The following is a 15,608-nucleotide window of genomic DNA, read 5'->3' as shown; positions in this document are numbered from 1 at the left end:
GCGGCCATTTTGCCACTCAGGGTTCAGGTAATGACCAATCACGGCTCAGCTTCAGTAAACAGGTAAGTCGACAGAAAGTGACAAAATGGCCGCCCCCTGAGATGGCTAAAAACGGGTGGATTTTGCTGCTTAACTCATATTTCACAAACGCAATATTACTCACAATGACGTGTTTAGACTAGTGAAGGCACATACAACATATTATTGTTTAATTAAGATGACAAATCCTTATGCGAATGGTTTCTGGCTTGCGCAATATGTGTGGCTGCACTGGGCTGCATAGCTCTGGGGGTGACCCAAAATAAAAATAAAAAACATGGGACATGCGATGATTTCTACTGTGTATTGTCATGAGATGTCTGTAAAGGATGTAATTTGTAAAGGGAAATAACAAGAGCCTAACACGTGTGCTATCTATGGTAGACTGTAGTGTTGTTTACTATAGAGCCCCGCCCCTGCACGCTCACAGTATGGCAAGCGAGGAGGAACACTCTTGGAAGTATTTTAAAATGTCCCTGGCTTGCCAGGGCTCCACCAAGATGGTTGGAGGATGCAATATGTGAGTGGGTCTCTTTTCTGTGTGTGCAAAAGAAGGGATGGATATTATCAGCATGTAAGCCCCTCCCCACAAAAGATGTAACTCAGGCAAAACACGAGTAACACACGCTCACCCCATCTGTGTTACTGTCAGCATTCAGCTGTGAAGCAGCTTTCTATGGTTATGGCGGAATCAAGCAGGATTATGGGTGCTAGTACCAACCACAAAACGTCATCATCAAATTTGCTTCTTTCCATTGAGACATTGACTCACCCGCATGTTTCATCTAAGAAAAATTCAATCTGCAAAGCCTCATTACCATCCCTCAATATGATGGGGTTTTTTTTCCTCTTTAGCTATCCTTTTAAGCAAGCTTAAAACAAAGTAGGAAAAAAAAAATCTTAATCAATTCCATGGTTGTTACAAACCTTTTGGGGTCTGCAACTTCCAAAAAAAAAAAAAAAAAAATCAAGCATGCTTTCATTGCTTCTCTTGTTTCCCCCCTTAAGAGTTTTGAGAAGATTTTGTACGGATGTTGAGCGAGTGGCTTTGCATGAGTATTCCTGAAGGGTTTACAGCCTAGCGCTAGACATGGTGTTAGACCGCAGGACAAAATGTGTGGACCGCTAGCACTGGAAGAACGTCTGTGATGGCAAAAACAGCCACAACTGCTGGACCAGTGCTGGAATACTTTTTCCATTTAACCGCAGCGGCAGCGATTTTAAGACCTCTGATACCATCCGCTTATGTTCTTCACAGCATCTCTAGACTGCAGAGTAAGTCGAATGCTTTAACACCTAAGAGAAGAATCTTAGAAGAGCGTTCCTTTTGGCTGACAATCAGAACTTTTCACAAGCACGTAACAGTAACCAGATGTGATTGGAAAAGCAGATTGTGCAGTGTGGTCACACGCAATGATGTAAGGTATCATTAGGAGTTTGGAGACGTGTGCTTGGCCGTAAAAAAAAAAAAAAATAAAAAAAAAAAGACAAAAGAAAACCCTAAATTAAGCCAAATGAATGATGGTGGCTGTAATTGCAGGCAGACAGGTTGGAAATTTTTGGATTGTGGTCAACTTGCTGCTGAATATTCCATCTCATGTTTCTTCCAGCCATTAGCACACATGCCCGTGTCATAGCCTCAGTGTCACCCAAGATCATCCACACTATTTGTAGTTGCCTTTTTTCCGAGCCGTACTCTTGAAGGATTAAGTGAGTGTGGGTGGGCTCTGACCCTACCTTATGATTCTTGCCGTGTCTGTAAACCATCCAGTCCTCGCCATTGGTGCTGACCTCCAGCTTGAAAGTAGTCACATAGTATGACTTTTGCGTCTCCTTGGAAATGGCGCCCTGCATGGCGATGCCGGTGATCACCTTCAATGTGTAGAGGTCCACCTGTTAGAAGATATCGGAGGAAAGTATCTGCATCAGGATCACATTTGGCTATTGAGTTACTAAAGGATGACAAATTACAGCCTGCTGGGGGGGATTTTACACAGACAAGAATGTGGGATTTTCCACATTAAACTTGGTTTGACATTACAGCTTCTGGCCCTGCATAAAGATGGCACATTTATGCAAATGTTCAACAAAATTTAATGGTGAAGATCACTGGAAGATAACTTACCCACTATTGAGAAATCTGACTAGAGGTTGCACGCAAACAAATAAACAAATGACAACATAACATAATTCCATAGCCGGCGATAAAACTTGCCCTCATCGAAGGAAAGGTGGCGTGAACATAAAAAAAAGTTTGCCGTCTTCTTCTACGCTAATCTATATTTCACCTAATTGAAATTCAAGTCCGTGACTCTGAATCCTTAAACTGTCAACGGGCCCTCACAATTAATGTCTTGAAGTGTTAAAACTGCCCGAAGACAGACATAAACATGCAAATACGGACATCAACTATTCAGCAAACATTTCTCACCTTCCCCATTCTGCTTTATGCTCCTCACCTCCCTTTCTGTCTTCCCTTGTTCTCTCCTCTGGCAGATCGATAGCGATGACCAGGGGCTCATTTTAATTTCCTGCCATACAATAGCTTTAATCACCTGTCCAGCCTGATTGTGGATGCTACGCTGCATGCGGGCCCCGCCGTTAATATATGTGGCATTTTACCTGAACGTCAATTTCGACCTTGCGTCCTCTCTTTGTCGGAACACTTTATGTATTAGGGACATTTCCTAGGATCGTCTCGCTCGGTTCAAGATGTAAAGCCTCAAAATGACTTAACAGTAACCTTGCTCAACTACTTTTTTTTTATGACCTATACGGGAGGATTAAATTCATCTCATGTTAGCTCTTGTTGTTAGCTAATAAAGTGAAAGATGTGTGTGTGTAAACAGTATATAATATATATACTGTATATACATCTCATTACGGTTGTAGCTTGCAGGGCTGTACAACTTGTTTAGCATAATATTGAGAGCTGTTTCTGATTGTTTGATTCCCTCATGTAGCCATAGGAGGTCTTTGTTTTGTGCGGTGTTGTAAAAATCGGATGTCATGCATATATATATATATATATATATATATATATATATATATATATATATATATATATATATATTAGAAACTCCCTCTTAGAGTGGCACAGTGCAGTCCAACATCACCGTGATCTTTTTGGTTTGTGGTAGGAAGTACCCAGAGAGAACCCATGCGAGCTCAGGGATAATGTACAAACTCCACAAAGAGAAGTTTCAAACCCAGATCCCCAGACTGTGAGGCAGACCCTTCAACTACTATTCCAACGTGCTGTCTGAATACAAACACTCCACATTAGATCCATTTACATTCCTTTGCAATTCTGCAGAAAACTAAATGACTGACATGACGATAGCGTGACTAAAACAACAACAAGAACAAGACGAGAGATGTTGGGAGCATCAGCTCATTCCGAATGTGCGATGTGTATATTATGCTTGTGAATGCTGAGCGGCCCACCAGGGTACAATACGCCTCACCAGGGGAGGCAAAGCGCTGCGTTTGTTACCTGTCAGGAAGACAGGTGTTTTAGACTACTCCCACCACACACACACACCTGCTCACTTAGGCCCAGACAGAGATCCAGCAAGACACCTAATCGATAGTCCTGAGCTGAGGAGAAGAACACATAAGAGGGGGTGAAGAGAGGTGAGGAGTGAGTGAGACACGGAAAAAGAAAGAGAAGGAGGTGAAGACCAAATAAGAGCCAGAGCCGAGAGATCAAGACGAATGCTAAGTGACGCTTCCCTGGAAAGACGACTCATCAATCACGCAACTGTTGGAATAACGCAGCCACCAGCGCTCACATCATCAATCTGCACAAAGCCTCACACTGGAACACGATGCAAAAACAATAGAAGAGTATGAAGCCCCTTTCAGACTGAACGCCCGCAAATTTCGGCCTTTACCCCTGGTCACTCTTCTGTTTCAATAACCCAGTCACTGAGACACACAAGGACACGCACAAACACATGCAAATAGACAAGCAAGCAATCACAGGACACACTCACACGCGTACACACACACACACACACACACAAGGTGCAAGATTCAAGCATACTGGAGAGGCATGATGGCATTTATGACAGCTGCTTGTCAAGACAGGAGCCGTTTCCCCACTCACATACACACCAGCAGAGCAACACACAAACCCACGGCGCTACGCAGCGCTGGGTGTTAACACGGGGAAACAGCTGAGGGTCTCAGTGGAACGCAGCGGCCTCCGAACAAAACTAGTGGTCGGCAGCGGAGACGGACAGAAAGATAAGACGACAGGTCGCCTCCGGTAAAAGTTACATTTCCAGCCAATTGTCCCAAACCATTAGAGTCCAACGAATGAAGGAGTGTCACACTGACATCCACCGAACACACGGAACGAGCAAAAACGTCAATGACTTCATTGTTTTCTGTCCCTCCTTTTGTATTTCGGCAAATATACCGGCAAGAGGGCCAGTAAAACGTGATCCATTATCTCCTTGGGCAGTAAGACGGGAAGGAAGTGCAGATTGATGGGACCTAGGCCACATGCTACTTCTTGGCTGCAGTTCCTTCCTGTGTTTCACGTGCAAGACTTCGGACACAGTGGAGTCCAGACATTTGCTACTGCGAGGCTATGACTTGTAGTTCATCTCGACCGTTGCTTTGATACAGCTCTATATGAAGGTAAAGATACTATCCGTTACGACGGTCAATATGATGAAATAGCAGCAGAGAGCAAAAGCTTGAATCTACTTCTTGTGTCCCTTCGCCCCCTAAATAAAATTTCAAAGCTGTAAAGAAGTCCATCCGTTGAAATGGGACTACACGGGAGCTTAAGGCAAGCATGCATGAATAGGTTTGTTGTTGTGATACTTTAATCAGGGGATATTGTGAGTAAATGTCTGTGATTTGTTTATTCATTTCTTTGTTATTAAAGTGCTACCACGCTTCACTAGTTTTTCAGAAATCAATTAATTAGAGACGCATGGTTGCATGGATATCCTCGGGATTTTCTCTATAAAGTGAAGAAGTAAAAATCTATGCTGTCGTTTATTTGTCCAAACTGAGATCAGGGATAGCATTTTTTGCCCAAGTGTGGATGGAAAACAAACTATGTCAAAACCATGAACAAAAACATATCTGGACAAACAACTCCATTGTTCATTGGGACCTCGAAAGTTACATGCCTCTCAAGTTGTAAAATCCAAGTCCGTTGTCATGTGTGTCACCCAAATTTTCATTTTGCTTTCACTTTGTACATTTTTCGGACAACACTTTAGTTCAAAAGAGACACCGCCATCATGTGTAATACCACACCAGATCTCAACGTACCAAATGAGATCGTAGTTTAGCGAACACTGAACAATTATAAGACAAAATCAAATTTATAGAATGAGATCCATATTGGAGACAAAAACGAGGTGTCGAAAGAGGTCCTAGATTTATGACCAAGTTCCTTTCTCACAGCAGCGACCGATTTGTGCTCAAATTGCAACTGAACCAAAGTCTTTCAATACCCTTGACTGAAGAAGTAACGCAGTCATAATTCTTTTAAATTGTTTGTTCCAAAACACTTCTGCACCATGAATACAAGACAATGCAATAAAAAACAATATGGCCGTAGCCAATCATGGCTTCTCGCGCCACATGACGACATATCCTTACTCTGCGGCGCAAACTACTTCATTGCGTAACGGTTATAACCTCAAAGTGCCATATGTGGCTCTGGTTCGAACCCCCTGAAATTGTGTCCCGGAATGAACTGTGTTCAAGCTTAGAGGGTCACAGGTTATAGGATACAATTACAACAGTGGCAACTAGTTTCAAGCGCAAACAATACCCCGGTTGTCGCTTACATGGGTATCAGAGGGGGGAGAATGTTAATGAAAATGCATTAGAAATGAATTAAGATCTTATACATCATCTAATATAAAGCACACTTGGGTTGCCTTTGGGAGGCTTGGAGAAGGTGACACCCAACAAGATAATCTATTGTTTACTGAAGGGGTGTCACGAAGGAGGGCCTCGTTGGCTGCGTGGAATCCATTTCTGTCTGAGCGGTGCGTGAACCTCGCACTCGCTTTCTCCCCCCATGAACCAGACAAGCTCATAACTCAGGCTTGGCAAGTGGCTGGCACAAAGTTGGCACTGTGATGGAACACAGTAAACAATGCCTTGCTGAGGCATCGAGCTGCTAAACCTTGATAACACCACACCACACCACCCACTCCCGCTCTCTCCATCCGACTGATACAAATATAGCAATAGAGAGTTATTATGTGTGACCTGCCAGCACAAGGACAAATATGCTGCTAAAATAACAATGCAATCGCTTTTCAGTTGAGATTTCTATTTTGATATGGATAGGATTCTGCAATGCAGGTATATGGCTGCACTCATGCTATTGTTGAAGCCAAAAATAACGTTTGCCTCTGTCAGAACGCCAAAAGCTCTTGTAATGCACCTGTATGTATTCTCTGTTGCTGTCTTCATTGGGCGTCCATCCATTGTTGTTGTAGTTGAGTCTGGCCTGATGTGGCAGCCAGTTTTCATCATAAAAACTTGAGGAAGCTGTGATCTGTTCATCAGTGATCTTTCCAGATTCCATGCCAAAAGCGTTGCTGCAATGAAACGCTGTGAGAAAAGCAGGTGTTTAGTATTAAGGGAATTTAGTTTTTTTTTTTTTTTAATATAACAAAAATCATGAGATTTTCATCAACTTACTTTCACTGACTTCCTTGTGCGTCATGTTGTACCGCGCCGAGAAGCCGTCTTTGGCCACAGCCATGTCAGTGTGGAAGGAAAGAGAGAGAATCCCGGTAGATGATTGGATCTCTGGTGGTACCATGGTGCCGCAATATCGACCAATCAGTGGGCCCACTGGGGATGAGAAAGAATGAAACCGTTTCAATCAAATTTGACAATTAGAATGTTGCTTTGTTCACAAAAGAACAATCCGTTAAATGCAAGTAGTTTTCAGGTTAATGAATGACCTTTGACCCAATGGCTCCAGTATACCACCATAGATAGATAGAAAGATAGATAGATAGATAGATAGATAGATAGATAGATAGATAGATAGATAGATAGATAGATAGATAGATAAATAGCACTAGCTAGCTTGTAGAAGCTAACTGTTTTCTAACACAATTTAGAAAAAAGGTTAAGTGTTAACATGTCTTTAAATCGATTTGTGTTATGAAGTAGCGCTTGATTATTATTCAAACAGACTGCTTGAAAGATAACGAGTGCCAACAGACGGCTGGGGACAGCTACATGAAAGCGCAGCGGCTATTTTGCAGATTCACATCCATAGTTCCAGTTCAGATATACAAATTATAAACACCGTCTTCTTCAAACTATTCTATTCAAAAGTAGTGAATAAGTCATCATTTGTGCTATTACTAGTAGCATTAACAAAACACTAAACTAAAAAGCATCTCAAGTTATAGTAGTTCTACTATTCGCACCTATCTATAAATCATCCTTTTCATTTATCAGTATCCTTTCCTTCTTGGATCGTATCCCCAACCAACCTCTCTAATTCCGTCCTCTGCTGAAATATAGTCAGGGCCACACCTTTCCCTGTCACCACCGCCCTTCCGATCATTCATCCCCGGGAAGGTAGGCTGAACATGGTTTCACACTGGACACTTTAATCGTGCGTGTGTGTGTGCGTGCGTGTGTATAAATTCAAGGACCTAAGTGATGCATCTACTGTCGTCTTCCCTGAAACAGCAACTTGTATACGTCAACACAAACAGATGAGCATGATCTCGGGCCCTGGGGTGCACGTGTGTATGCGTGAGCGTGAGTGCGTGTGCGTGTTTGTGTGAATGGTTCAGAGCAAGGATAGCACATTCATACGTGCTGGTTGCTCCTCACACGCAGACACACACACACACACACACATGTTGAAGCTTGTGGAGGAGGTAGAAGATGAGAAAACAGCCAGCAATCGATCAGTGCTATTGATTTTTTCCCCCCTTTTGGAAAGGGTGGATATTTGAAATAGGCCTCTTGAGCAAACAATAGTAATAACTCTTCTCCTGATAGCGTTGAGTGGAAAAAACACTTAAAAAAGGCACAAATTATCGTTAGAACAGGAAAGCTTTATGGAAAACAGCTGAAAATGTGTGACAATCTTTGTAATGTACCGTATGTAAATCTAAATTCCCTTTTTACGGTGCTGATTTGCGCACATGCGAGTTACGTAGCTCAAGCATCCTCACTTCATCACATTGCCATTATCTCTTCCTGCCTTCCGTGTCCTCTGGAAGCACTAAAACTAAAAGTCCTTCACCTCTTTGATCTCATCCATTGGGTTTCCTTCCCTTCAAACATCCTCCAAAGTCATTTCACTCACCTTTAAAAACCTTTGTGCCATCTCAGTCAATTGTCTCATCTTCCCTACAACTGTTGTCATATTTTTCCAAGTTTTCTCCTTAAAAAAAAAAAAAATATATATATGTATATATATATATATATATATATATATATATTGACGTATTTTAATAACAGCCCTAATTAACTGCCCTGTTTAATTTGTGCAATCCCATCAACTGACTCTTTTTGTGCCTCTTGTGCTATATTCATTTTTTGCAGATAGTGATAAAAGGCCTCCCTTGTTCCATAATATTCATTTTTTTTAGTGGAATGATATGCAATTATGTCACAAGTTCAGTTCCTGACAGAACTATTTGAACATTTTTGTTTTGTCTTGTTTTGTTTTCAGTTTGAATTGCTGTTCTTGTAATCCTACTCGCCTTCCTTGAAATCTCCCGTTTTTCTTCTCTCCCATCCTCTTTCTGGAGGCAAACCAGAAGTCTTCTGGCCCCCACTTATTCATCTTAACATATCCTTTGTTTTTTTTTCCCCTTCTGCTTAGCCTTTCCACTGTGCCCCCATTTCTTCTCTTTTCTTCTTCCATGACTTGAAACTATATCCAGTCATTCTGTGCTGAGGATTTGTCCCTCTCAACTCTCTCCAGTAATTCCAGCAGCAAGAACAGAAATATCCTAACCCCCTCACCTCCTATTTTTTTTTCCCTCTCTCTCCCTCCACTCAACAACTCTCACTTTATTTTCCCCATGAAAACATATGCGGTTTCTCCGAGGCAGGTGCCAACATTTTGCCTGGAAGCTCAGCTTTTATCAACCAACGCATAGCTACTAAAATAGTTGGCATTCCAAGTAAATCGATACAGATGTAGGCAGGGAGAAACACTCTCGTTTCACTTCACTATGTGGAGTCCACCATGAAATGGCTGGAACATCATTAACGCATTACTGTGCTAAAGTCTCAACTCATTCATTCATCCTTTTTCTATCATACTTGTTCTCATTAGGGTTGAAGGTGAGCTGGAGCCTGCCCCGGCTGGCTTTGCGTGAGAGGCATCGTACGCCCTGGACAAGTTACCAGTCAATCGCAGGGCACTGCCATTCACATCAATGGACAATTTTGAGTATTCAGTGAACCTGAATATTTTTAGAATGTGCGTGCAAGCCGGAGAGAGGAGGTAAACTTGAGATTTGAACGCCTAACGTTAGAATGCACAATATGGGAATGCACTATTTTTTTTCACAAGGGATCGAATGATAAACAGTATAATTAGTAAAATGACATAAAACACATATATACATATACATAGATAGTGATTTTCACAAAGATTTCAGAGGAATGGCACATGGGCCAAGGAAGGCTCCATTACATTTAAGTGAAGATCTAGATTAAGATGTCCTTTATACTTATGTTGAGTTAGCGTATGGCATTAATAGCACCTTATACCCCTCAGAAGCAAATACAATTGATCTTTGGTTGATAGTTTGCCCGTGGCAGAGGTCTTATGCAGAGCTGGGCTTTTTACAAAAAATGTGATAAACGGACCTATCGCCTACAGCCGGAGTACCCTTCCGCCATTCGTCTATACGCCTTTTTGTCTGGCCAGGAAAGCAATCACCTATAAGCCGGTCCGCCTATGATTTTAATCGGGCTTCCGTTAGTGTTTCCGACTAGCAACTTCGACAAACTACCACTTGCGCAACCTCTCCCCGCTGGGCGATATTTGAAACGAAACACTGACTCATTGGCGGCATGGAAGCGGCCGGACTCACTGCATCTCCTTTTAGCACCTTCCGGGACATTTTTGGAGATTTATGTACTTTTAAGGAGCTTGGAAGCCTCACCGCATTTAAAGGAGACGCATTTTAATCTGGCCCTCTCGTAACATTGGGAAAACGTCACTTCCTCTCGCCTATTCCGTCACTTAAATCCGCCCACCAAGCAACAACAACTCAATCTAACAATACTATTGTTACAGAAACATCACCTCACCGCCAAAATAGATGATTATATATACGGATAAAAAAGTTCGGCGTTGTTTGTTTATCACCTACAAAATGGGCGTCCGTCATAGGCGGAATGCCCAGCTCTGGTCTTACGTGTAACGGATGTCAACTTGCGGAAAAAAACAACACTCCTAACTCCACCGCACTCAACTTTTTCCACAGTTTACCCAAAAGCATCTTTTTATGGATACGTTCATGAGAGTCCTGAGTTGAGATTTGAACCCCGAACCTCAGAACTGTGAGGCAGACATCTTAACCACTGCGCTGGCAAACTATAACTTTGCTGATATATATGAACATCATGCAATACAATACAATACAATACAATACAATAGTGGCTTTTTGCTCTCTACCATATGATTAAAACCCCCGAAACAAAACACGACTGTCAACCGCAACCAAACATGTGCCTCACCTCCTGGAAGGCCATCCCAAACTTCCAGCCAGTCGTACTTGCAGTCCCCCTCTGCTCCAGGCAAGGGGTCATTCTCCAGGTCAAAGGTGAGGAAAGTGATGCTCACATCCATGCTGGGGGGCACAACGATGATGAAGGAGCACTCCAAGTTGTGGGGGTATTTGTCAGGGAACCCTGGAGACTCAATGAGACCTGAGGGACTTGTGAAGTTTCTGGAACAGTCTGAACCTAGGATGAAGATGAAAATGTATATTAGGACAAAATAATCACTGTTGGTATGTAGTGTAACTTGCCGACCCCTTCCGATGCGATATTGGAGGGGACGGACGGACTTACTGATGAATAAATTCACAGGGTCCCCCACTTCTTTTCACCATACCATACTGTATATTTATACTGTCATGGTTGGTTGGTCATCTTCTTAATAGTTTAAAACACAACCTCGCACACACGCATATGCACGCACACACGCGCGTAATAGTCTCATACCTGTCCGTGAAGGGTTTTAGGGTACTAAGGGCCCTTTACTGTAATATTCCCTCTATCAGTGTTCTGTCACACACAATTGGCGTGGTGTAGTGGCATCATTATTCTAGTGTAGTCAACCATGTATAGTCACACACCCAAACATACACACACATGCATAGACACACGGACACAGCACTGTCTAAGCCTCTTATAGTAACCCATTTCCCTCCGGTCGGGTTTGGGTGTCTGCGCTTGCATGCTTCCACAAGTAAATGAAGAGAAAGTAAGGAACACATTTAGAGAGCATCTACTCTCGCATGTTTGAATGCATTCAAATGGGGATGCTTTCACTTATGTGCATTTAGGAGAGTTACGTAAAACCGAGTTACAAAAGTCCTTCAGGAAATACTCTCCTGGTGTATTTTTTTTTTTTTTTACAAAGTACATTGATGTTTGTAAACAAGCAATCATCATTGATTGGCATGATGTGTCACTTCTTCTGTCCCACTTCTCAATCTGTTTTGCTTTTGACCTTCGCACACGTGGAATGACATCAGACACACACACCTACTCGCTCGTCACCCCACCTCGCCCCCTCAATAATGTGGGTCGGCATGACTGTAAGCATGTGGATGTGTGTCTGTGTGTGCGCCTGACCAGTCTGGTTGCCAGCAGCAATGCCCCCCCACAATCCCCCCCCCCCCGCCCCGCCATTACTTCAAGTTCATGCACATCACATAAACACTTCTGCCCTCCTTTCACATGTGCTATGTTCCTTTCATGCCCTCTTAACCCGTATTCCCACCTTGCTGCTTGACTTTTGAAAATCAGAATATTATACCATAATGTACCGAATCAGCAAAAATATTAATTAGTCATTCTCCAAGTTGAATTGTGTTTTCCCTGCTTTGTCTGTGTCATTGCCAGTCTGCATCAAGAAGGTTGTTATTGCACTGCACAGTGATTTGTGTTGCTGGGTAGATTTTGAATCCCTGTGGGTCAGCTGACAGTAATGTTCCGAGCTTTCATTCTATATCATTTGATATTATGTGTATTTAAAACCACCCTGCAGTAATTAAAAGGTAGTGTGTCAACTTTGATTTTGGAATAACATCACACACGCACACATTTTTGCTGCAAGGAGTCAGGGGTTCAAAAATGTGGCCATACACTCTGAAAACAGTTGGGTTAAAAATAACACAATTTGTGGTCAAAAATGGACCGATCCGCTACTTGAGTCAGTTTGACCCAACTTTACCCCCCAAAATGGGTAGTTTTGTACAAAACAACCCCCGAAATTGGGCTGTTTTGCACAAAGCAACGCAAGAATGTGGGTTAAATTGACCCAATTAGGGGATGGGTCCATTTCTGACCCACGATTGTGTTATTTTTAACCCATCTGTTTTTTGGGTGATTGGTGGTACATACTGAGCCAGAATACATGTTCACAGAATGGTCATAAAATTTGAGTAGCTTGTTGTTGTTCTAGTCGGCATAGTGTTGCATTTTACCAACCTCGATGGATGCTAAAATTGTAACAATAACCAACTGTGAGACAAAAGTAAGTCACAGTATCTAAAAACAGTTGGGTTAAAAATAACAAAATTTTGGGTCAAAATTTCCCAAAAGTTCAAATTGAGCCACTTTTTTGCATTGTTTTGTACAAAACAGCACATTTTGGGGTGTTGTTTTGTACAAAATGCCCATTTTTTTGGGTTGTTTTCTGCAAAAACAATCAAGAAAGTTGAGTCAAATTGACCCAAGTTGTGGATCGATCCATTTCTGACCCAAAATTGTGTTATCTTTAACCCAACTGTTTTTAAAGTGTTAAGACGAAAAGTTGCTTAAGCAATGGTCAGACTACTGGATTAAATGTAATACATTAGGCAACACTGTATTGGATCGAGACATGACGTGTATGTACAGTAAAGTACTCTGCACAACAATAATGGACAGAGTGTGCGAGAGAGCATGTCGTGCAGACATGCCTTTGTTTGGAATGGCTCATCCTACATCTGTGCATTCATATACTGTATGCGTGCGCGCGTGTGTGTCCGTGTGTGTGGGCGGGTGCGTGTGTCTGGCGAATTCTGGGTCACAATAACAGCTGGGGGCGCACTGCCTAGACAGCAGGATTTGATTGGCTGCCCCACCACGGCTGCCCTTGTATTGGTTGTAAATTCTTCTACGACTACCATAGTAACAGAAGTGTAAACACAAACATTTTTGTTGTTGTATTTGTACACTTTTCTGGCGTGTTTGTGCATTTCCACCTTTTCATACCATACCTTTTCTTTTTAGGAAATTATCCAAGTATTTGCATGCGGCGTATGCATCACTTACCAAGTATTGCGGAGATTTAATATGTGGAAACTGGCAACAAATTATTTTCGGCATGTTTTAGCATCTGCCAACGTGCCCTTTCCAATCTGACTAGTTACTCAGACGGCGAAGGTCTGTTCGTCAGAACACAAAGACGTAGCGAGACAATCTCCCCCAACACAGACAGGGATTAGGACAGAGACCCTCTCTAAACTCATCCGCTCTTAGGGATGAAGGACTCCAAGCGGGGGAGTAAAATCATTAATACAAACAGCAACATGGCTCCATGACACACTTCGAACAATGGGGAAACATTTTTAGGGAGAAAGACCAGACTGTACCAGACACTATATCAAAAAAATTTTTTTTTCAAAGCACCCGCTAGAACGGGCACCATAACAGAAAACTCATTTGACATTATGAATATTTACACTTTTTTTTTTTTATCATAAAGCAAATATTGAAAAATGAACAGTAATGATTATTATTATTAAGAAGGGAATATGGTGAAAATAACAGTAAGTGGAGGGGACGAACAAACAGGAACAGCATGAGCCATATCATAATGAGACTATATAAGGTATGTATGAGGCACACACACAAACACACGCATGCGCATTTTCATCCTGACGCGTGTATATAAAACAGTCACCCACACAAGCAGACGTTGCGTTGCACCTTCCAGGATAACAAGATCTTGTTAACTGTGTTCCAGCAGCTTGAATGTTCAAAATGTTCCCTCTTTGCCAGGTACACACACACACAAAACACACACACCAAAGCAAACATGCACACACCCGCACACATCCAATTTCTGCTTTGTAGCCGTGGCGCACATGACGGCGGGCTACAGACTTTGAAAACTCATTGAGGAACAGCTGCCAGCCTGTATAAAAGCTTGGACATCCCTTCGATGTCAACCACGTCTCCTTGCTCACAACGTTCCGTTTATTACAGCGTGTGACTAAGTGTCTTCATTTTGAAACGTCATGACCGCTGCCAAAGTAACTTACCTGTATTGTTATTTCAGGAACAATTATGTGAACTTTACCACGACTCTGTCCTTATTGCTCCAAACGACTGGAATACACTGACACGAATAATAAAACTCACCTCAGTCATCCTAATATCATCCTTGGACAAAGTTAGTCAGGGAGACTGTACATGATCGATGCACCTGTTTTAAACGTGATATGAATATTATTCCTCTTCTGCTATGATGTAATGTAAGTGGTATGTAAAATGTAACTTATACATATTTAGTTGTTTTAGCTTATTGCTTGGCTGCTCTTATGATGTCAAACTAATTATGCACATATTGTGCTGAGGTCGAAACAGAAGGCCTTTTTAAGGGTTGATTCCAAAATAAATAACTAAAAAAAAATAAATAAAAATAATCATTTGATCCCCTCCCACAATCGTGTGCCTTTTTAGGATACATAATACTGTCTTGGTCACTGACTGGCTCCGAACTGGATAAGCGGTATACTGTAGAAAATGGATAGATGGATACATTTGTCGTACAGTAGTGCTGTTGGAACCCATAGAGACAAACGTCCAAAATTACACATTTTGGAAAAATCTGCTTTGACTTAAAATGATTCTTGTGTAAACTGCAAACTTGCACATATCAGCGCCAGCGAAATTCCACCGAAGCGTGTGTCATTCCAAAATGATCGAAAGTGCTACCATGTGATCGTCACCTCTGCAGTTCACAACAGACACATTGTCGCGCGGGGGACCGCAGACTCCAGAGTGCGAACTAAGACACTCATCCTAAAGTCGATTGAAGGGAATCGAGTGCCAAAAGACACGCGCGCAGAACAAATCCCGGCGGGCTGCTGGCTGAAAGTGAGACACATCCATGTGGACGAGCACACGTGTTGTGTGTGTGTAACCTCGGTGTCTCTCTGGGCTCAGGACTCAATTAAACAGGCGTGTGCGGAATGCTTTCAGGGGGAACGGAACAAGATGGCTGAAGACACTATGTGCCCCTCTGTGAGTCTCACTTGCCCTTCATCTCAATTGGTCTTGCTTTGGCTGACCCACGG

General features: G+C 42.3%; 1 protein-coding gene across 2 annotated transcripts in view; it reads right to left on the bottom strand.

Moving 5' to 3' along the window:
* LOC147136473 (neuropilin-2-like) overlaps positions 1–15,608 on the bottom strand; it is an 89,091-nt gene that overhangs the window by 46,138 nt on the left and 27,345 nt on the right. For both annotated transcript variants that reach the window (XM_086051661.1, XM_086051660.1), the window contains exons 4-7: positions 10,768–10,995; positions 6,730–6,885; positions 6,470–6,639; positions 1,777–1,932 (exon numbers count right to left, since the gene is read on the bottom strand). In XM_086051661.1, coding sequence (XP_085907787.1) covers positions 1,777–1,932; positions 6,470–6,639; positions 6,730–6,885; positions 10,768–10,995 — 710 coding nt within the window. The remainder of the gene's footprint in view (positions 1–1,776; positions 1,933–6,469; positions 6,640–6,729; positions 6,886–10,767; positions 10,996–15,608) is intronic.

Source organism: Filicampus tigris, chromosome 14, assembly GCF_054856515.1.
Source record: "Filicampus tigris isolate MCC_2025a chromosome 14, RoL_Ftig_1.0, whole genome shotgun sequence".
In the NCBI taxonomy this organism is placed as follows: domain Eukaryota; kingdom Metazoa; phylum Chordata; class Actinopteri; order Syngnathiformes; family Syngnathidae; genus Filicampus; species Filicampus tigris.
Note: the sequence above shows the minus strand (reverse complement) of the source record. Positions and strands in the feature narration are given on the sequence as shown.